Source organism: Panthera onca, chromosome A2 (assembly GCF_046562875.1).
Source record: "Panthera onca isolate mPanOnc1 chromosome A2, mPanOnc1 haplotype 2, whole genome shotgun sequence".
In the NCBI taxonomy this organism is placed as follows: Eukaryota; Metazoa; Chordata; class Mammalia; order Carnivora; family Felidae; genus Panthera; species Panthera onca.
In genome coordinates this window covers 92,962,173-92,969,559 of record NC_138340.1, presented here as the reverse complement: position 1 = coordinate 92,969,559, position 7,387 = coordinate 92,962,173, and the positions used below count along the sequence as shown (strand labels likewise).

General features: G+C 36.5%; 1 protein-coding gene across 1 annotated transcript in view; it reads right to left on the bottom strand.

Moving 5' to 3' along the window:
- Positions 1–515: 515 nt before the first annotated feature.
- Positions 516–7,387, bottom strand: part of ZNF804B (zinc finger protein 804B) — a 506,862-nt gene continuing 499,990 nt past the window's right edge. The window contains exon 4 of the mRNA XM_060632427.3: positions 516–4,244. Coding sequence (XP_060488410.3) covers positions 572–4,244 — 3,673 coding nt within the window. The 3' untranslated portion in view covers positions 516–571. The remainder of the gene's footprint in view (positions 4,245–7,387) is intronic.

The following is a 7,387-nucleotide window of genomic DNA, read 5'->3' as shown; positions in this document are numbered from 1 at the left end:
CCACAATACAATGTGTGTGAAGATTGTTTTTCATTGAAGAGTAGCTTCCAACTTGAATCAATCATTTCCTATGAAAATATAAATAATTTTGATTGAAACAGATTATATTGATTGAAAGCCTAGACAACAGTTAACCATAGGAATTATTTCTCTGATCTCTTAGTATTGTCTGATGCATACAAACCAAATGTGCAATTCACTCACTTGCTCAACACCCCCAGAACATACAATATTACGTTCCATTTGATTGTTTTGTAATATCAATGATTTGCCTGAATGTTTTCTGTTATCATTTTATAACATTATATGAGAACTCCTCCAAACAGACCCTTAATGCTTTTCCCTCTACCGTCCAGAAAGTTATTTTCAATTTGCTCTTTTATGCAAGTTAAAAGATATTCTTAAAATGCTCCTATTTTAGTATTGGCAATTCAGTTCTTACATGTATATACTAGTCACATTTTGAGTGGCACCAATATTTTAAATCTTACAATAGTCATACCACTTTAAATATATCATTTCGTAGGTAGTGACAATTTGTTTTATTTAGCCACAAGAGGGGCTTCGACACCTATCGGTTCAAGTGCGTTGGTACATTTAAGGCCTCTTTCACTCCGTTTAACTGCTGCATCTGACTGGAGCAAGAATGGTGGCAAAGATCTTGACCTTGAAACACTGGTTGGATTAAAGGATTCAAGTGGATGATAGAAGCCGTGGCTGGGTTTAAGTGAGGGCCAAACAATGCGGGGATCAATGCGGCCGAGGGCAGGGGCTGCAGCGCGATGTGCGGTGGGTGGAAGGGGGCAGCAGTGACCAAATGCAGCGGGTGACCCGCTAAGAAAGTGGGGTGTGCGGGGATGATGGTCGGAGTCAGAGGTGACAACGTGAACGGCGTAAAATGTGGCTGGGAAAGAGGATGTAGGTGAGCTATAGGGAGGGGACCACCATGGGAATTTATGGAGGCAGAAACAGCAAAATGCTGCAGGAAGGTGTGGTGGATGGTGGTGATGGAGGTGCGCTGGTGAACTGGTACCGTCTGGACCGCCGAGGCCGGAGAGAAGGCAGTGGGCCCCGAGGCAGGCACAACTCGAAGATGCTTTGAGAGGAGCTGTTTCTGCACGTGCTGCTGGGCTTGTAGCTGTAAGAGCTTATATTTATCTATTTCATCAGGAGAAAATGTTATTGGCTGCTGAATTAAGGGGGGAGAGCTAGATTTATGGCACACTTCTAATTCATCTTCTATTTTGTCGTGCTTCTGCAAAGTTCTGTCAGAGTAAGAGTTTATATTCCCCTCTACGTGATTCATATGCATGCTTACATCCTGTAAGTCAGGATTTATTTGGTCCTCTTTGGTCTCTGTGGAATCAGTAACACCAGTATATCTATTAGATGGAAAAGCACCAGGGAAATCATTTGGTAGTGGGTCACGGCTTTGAATAAAATGTTGGACTTCGCTAATTAAAGGTTTTACTGGTTCTTTTGTTGTTGGGTTCTTTTTCATGTTTGGTGACTGTGAATCTGCTACTACATGAATTATACCTTTAGAAAGGTGGTTATCACAATCAGGATCTACTAAAACATGAAAATTGTTTGTCTGTGAACTTTTGACTTTGTCTTTCTCAATAGTTCTTTGAATTGTAGTGCCTTTATCAATTCTCTGTTTACTTGTGTTCTGTGTTTTTTCAGACAAAGGCAGTGCGGGTCTGTTACAGCCCAGTGGCGTGAATTGAATTGTGCATTGAATTTGTGAATGAGCCTCTGATTCATTTTCACAATTCTTTGAAGAGACCTCAAAATTAGTTGATTGTTCCTGACACCTCTTGGCTTGCACTCTTTCTAAAAGGCTTTTGGCTGTCAGGGGTGTCCTCTCTCCTTCTGTAATGGCCAACTCTGTGCTTTCTAAAGGGCTGGTAGAACAATTTCTTAGAAGGCAGCTGATATTCCCAGAGTTATACTGCAGGGATTTTACTTTTCCTAGGTCACAAATACGAGGGCTGTCCAACGACTCTTGACTTCTCTCATTTTTACTTAAGCAATAAATTCTCTCTCTTGAGTAAGAGCCCAATCTGCTGTGCTGAGGTCCCTGGCAGTTTGGTGCTTCTTCACTATTTCCAGAACAGGAAACCTGTGAGCTAGGATCACAATGGGCGATTCTCCTGGATTTGGGCCCTGAAAACTGCTGTTGATTTTTGCCCAGTTTATATCTCTCTCTGCACCGACTGTATCTATGTTTTGAGAATTTTTCATTCTTAAATGATTCCCACAATCTGTAGTTGCGGTCTCTCTGTATTTCAGACGGCAGGCAGGTGCTCTTTGCTAACTCCTCAGACACGCAGAGGCAGTTCGGGTTTTGGTGTCTCCCTTTGTGCCTTTCAACTGGGTTGTGTTCTCTTTTACAAAAGTACAGCAAATTGCCTCTGCCCTTTTCGCTGGACTTATGAACTGAACAAGTAGCTCTCAAGCTGGCTGTGCTGCCAGGGTATGTGTCTGAAGGGCTAGAAGTTCGATTCAGAGACAACTTTGGAGAGTTTCTCTTATAAGTTTGGTTTCTACATCTAGAAACCCTGCTGGTCATGCTGATGTGGTTCCTATTCACAATTACACTAAAGTCCTTCCCATGATCACTATGACCCCTCACTGGGTAAGGACTAGAATTCCAGGTAAATTGATTTGCATCTTCAAAATCTGAATGAGGATCGCAAGGGATCAGTTTTGGTTCTTTAGTCCTAGAGATGTAAGGAGAAAAAGATAGGCCCTCATTTACATCATTTAGAACTACCCTTTGGCAGCTTTGCCAATGGGTCCTTGAAGGTTCCTTAAGTCCATTATCACTATTATCATTGTTTTCTACACATTTCTTTAGAGAGATATCAAGGAAAGCAGGCACTTCAGGATTTTTCATTTCCAAATCACTTGCACTAAAATTATCTTTACTCATATTTGGCTCAGAATCACTGTAGCCCGAATTACATTTTCTCCGGAAACTTTCCCAATCTGGATTAGCTATCATCATCTTTGGTTTCAGAGATTGATCATTTTCTTGGATCAATTTCTGTTGGTCTTTGATTAAACCTGAGACTTGGCTCTCTATTGTAGTCTTCATTTCTGAGGGCTCCTTAATCAATTCTCTTTTTAAGTCCTCTGAATCACGGTCACTCTTTGTGTTCCGAGAAAGCTTAAAATCAAAATATAATGGGTTGCATCCGTAAGAGATACAGGGCTCCGTTTTTGTAAAGAGCAGAAGTTCCGTGGGCCACTGGAGAGTGGTGTGGCCATCCTTACTTTGTACATGGAGAAAAGGCAATGGTTTAGACTTCACGTCATGTGGACATGCTTCTCTTACAAGCCTTGTTGCATTTTTGCCAACTCTTTCTGTTTCATCTAAAGATTTTTCTCTCTTCTCCATTCTGGAGTTGGGATTCAGATGCACTGTACTGTTTTGTTTATTTGGCTCCAGTGATGGAAACTCATCCAGACATTCAAATATCCTGGCATCACTGTGCCTGTAAATGTTTGGTGAGCTGGAGGAAGCATTTGCTTGGCATGAGTGATTAATGCAGTTTTCTGAAGTGTTCTTCGGTGTACCTCGAATTTCTTTTTCTCTGCTGCAAGGAGTAAAAGCCACATCTGAAAGATGAATATTAGATTTAGAGAATGAAGCATGAATGCCAATCGAATCTTCCAGTGTTTCATCAATAGAGTCATTTTTGTCTTGCACGATTTGAGAGCTGATGGAAAAGGTATTGTGTAAAACATGTTCCAGATGGCTTGGTGTGATGTTTATATCTTTTTCCTTAGTAAGAGGTACGTCCTCACTTGCAAACCTGCGGCACTTACATTTCTCTGCAGTTTCTTTTGCTTTATAGCTGGGGGACTTGTTACAATCGTGTGTTTCTTCTGTGTTCTCACTAAAAACTGATGCTGAAGACTCTAATTTTAGATGTACTTTTTTGGAAAAAGAAAATGATACCCCTGTCCTGTGATTTGCATTGCTGAGGTCTGAAGATGTCTGTGGTACCCGGTTTCCGAATAAATAACGTCTGTCCATTGGTAACTGGTGTCGATTTTGCATGGTGGGCCGCTGTTTATCAGAAATGCTTCTGGGGAGATTCTTTCCTTTAAGGAGAAGAGTGCTCTTCATGCACGATACCTTTCTGCCATTCTTAACTGGGAAAATTCCTTGCTGGAGTTGCTTTTCTATGGCTACCCTGGGAGCTTTGTATGCTGGTCCATTTCCAGAAACACTGTAGACACAATAAATATTTAAATGATTAAGACATTAGATTTGAAAACTCATGTATATGTGAACATTTCTTAGTGTTTCTATGATGAGTTATGCTGTCTACAAACTATGTCTATTGGAATATCACCATTTCACTGTGTTTATATAACTCGGTATATCTATGTTTCATAGAGGCCATTTCTAAAATGCATCACTTAAATGCGCTCTTTTGAAATTAGCAAGAAGCAATAATAGGTGGATATCTATGCTAGTGCTGCAAAAGAAAATAAAGTACTGCATTTACATCCCAATATATGTCCTGCAGAACCTATCAGTTTTTTTGGAAATATAGATTTAACATTCTTTCACAAGGAGTTTTTCAATCAGTGACCTCCCATTAAATAAGAAATAAAATGGAATTAAAAGTCACTTCCAAAATGTAAAAATATATTTTTAATGTCATTTTTTTGTATAAGTGCTACCATTTCATAATTTTTGTTGCCTCGGTTTTAAAATTTCTTCATGTTTGCTTACTTTGGAAAAGTGTGACTATTTCTTTCTCCATGACTTATCACCATTTTGACCAATTATAACAAATGCATAAAAAAGTAACACACATTTACAAGCCATCTCAGTATCTCAATTATTTGAAATCTTTTCTTTTGCATCTTCCTCACCCAAATACTTTCTTTCTACCTTTCCTGCATACATTTGTTTTATCTTTTAACAGCTTTTGTAAAGACTATTCATTCTGCTGAGCTTAATTTGTGATTCAATCTGAGAACTAGAAATAGCAATACACCGAAGAGATGAAACTCTTTAGATTAAAATTGTCTCTTCTATGTTTACCTTAAAACCTCTACTACAAAACAAGGTTTGGGCAGAGGTGGGGTGGTGGAAGGCAACAGAAAACACATCATTTATCTGATCTTTTGCTTTGAGATGGCTTTCTTTTCCTTCTCCTTTTCTTTATCCACATGCTTGGATATGTGTCTGTTTGTTTCTTTCTAGTTTAGATTTTTATTTTATTGTATTCATTCATTTGTTACTTGAGTAAAGAATACTAATAAACTGGTATCTTTTCCATACATAGCTTAACTTCTAATGGAGAGGTATGTTTTCTGAGCCCTTTTCTGAGAAGTTCTTTCTTGTTGCCTTCACCTATGACTGATTTGGCCAATCAGCACAGAACTCTGGAATCCCATTCCTCTTGTCCACCAAATCTCATATATATAAAACCTTGGTTTGCGATAATAATTCATTCCGAAAACATGCTTGTAATCCAAAGCAATTGTATATCAAAGCGAATTTTAAGAACCATTGGCTCAGTTGTTATCATGTGACAGTTGGCATCAGGTACTACTCCTATTGAAAGACACTGCTTGTTTATCAAGTCAAAACTCATTAGAAATGTTTGCTTGTCTTGCGGAATACTTGTTGAACAAGCTGCTTGCAATCCAAGGTTTTATGGTACTTTGCTTCATTGTCTTTACATGTTTAATATCACAGAAAAATACTTACTAATCCTCCTTTTATTCATTTTTGAAAGGAATCTGTTGTGCACTTGTGTGATTTGTAATTTTCTTTTTCATTTATATATATTTATAATATTTACAACTTACATTTTTATTGTAAGTACTATCCACAATATATTGTTATTTTAGATTATATATATATATATATATACATATATATATGTATATATGTATATATATATATTCATATATTAGATGACATATATATATATATAACATTTTTACCAGACCAGAGTTACAGATTGATTTCTTGGGTTAATTTTCACTAGTACTGTTGGGCACTTTCAATTCAATTTCTTTAGCTCAGTTGTATTTTCTTCTCTGATTTCTCTGATTATTGCTTCTTCTCTGTCTTAGCTTTTTATGCTGGAATCTATATGTTAAATATGTTGGCGTTCATGAATATATCTTTTAGGTCTTATTATTTATCTCAATACTTTAGTGTCTTTAGTCTGTTTCTCTAGTTCAGAAGGAATTTCTTGTTTTTAATTTCTGTTTTACTCTTTCAATTTTTTACAATATCCAATATTTCACTTACTATGCTCATATGGATTTTAATTTATCATAGTTTCAGCCACCATTCACTTTTTAACAATTTCAGATTGTTCCTTCTTCATAAACAAATTTAGAATTATACTGGTCCCTTGAATCTTGTGGAAAATAAATTCAGAAAATTTTCAGTAACTGTTCCATAATGAAAACTTTCTTCTTACTCATTACATTAATCTTCTTTTTGTGAATCATTTTTTTATGTTCTTTAGAGAGGTTGTTGAGGCATTTTGATATGAGGAATGGAAAGGAACACACTAAGATAGTGTATGGCTTATTCAGTATTTCTTTCAAACAGAAAGGAAAATAGAAAGCAGAGAGGTTAACTGTAGTTACTGGTCTTTTAAAATGCCTGCAGTCTGGGGATAGAAGGGTAAGGGAGCAGAAAGATCTGCAGCTCAGAATTTTGCCTCAGTGTTAAGGAGTTTCTTTTCCATATTTAGTAGCCACACTTTTGATTAAGTAGGAGCTATACTTCTGTTAAGTTACCTTCTCTAGGAATGGCAATTAATCTGATATTATCTGCACTTAGAAATTATTTCAAAAGCCTGGTGTTTGGATATTAGCATTCTGCTTCTATGACTCCATTATGACACAGATATGTTACCATTTTTATATTATCTACCTATATTTTTTCCTCAATAATATTTTTTTTTCTTATTATCCTGGCACTGTTTTGTGTATTTTCTTGCTTTGATTTATGTTAGTCTAAATGTTCTTTTCTGTATGGTTGTTTTATGTGACAATTTATCTCTCTAATGTGCAAGCTTCTCCCTTTTATATTCTTTTCAATATTTCTAATCATCTTTACTCATTGTTTTTATATTATATTTTGCTCTTCTTGTCCTTAATTTTTGTTCTTACTGTATAATCCAACCTACATTTATGATTATATTTTTTCACAAGTTGTAGCATTTTATCCTCATTATTAATCTTTTCTACCTCTAGGGTTTATGCTTTAAACTGTTTATCTCATTGCTTTCTAAACTTTAAGTTCCCTTATCATAAATCTAGTTAATTTTTGTATTTTGGAAAATCCCAATTTTATATCTTTGTGGTTTTCAATTCTATTATTTTAATA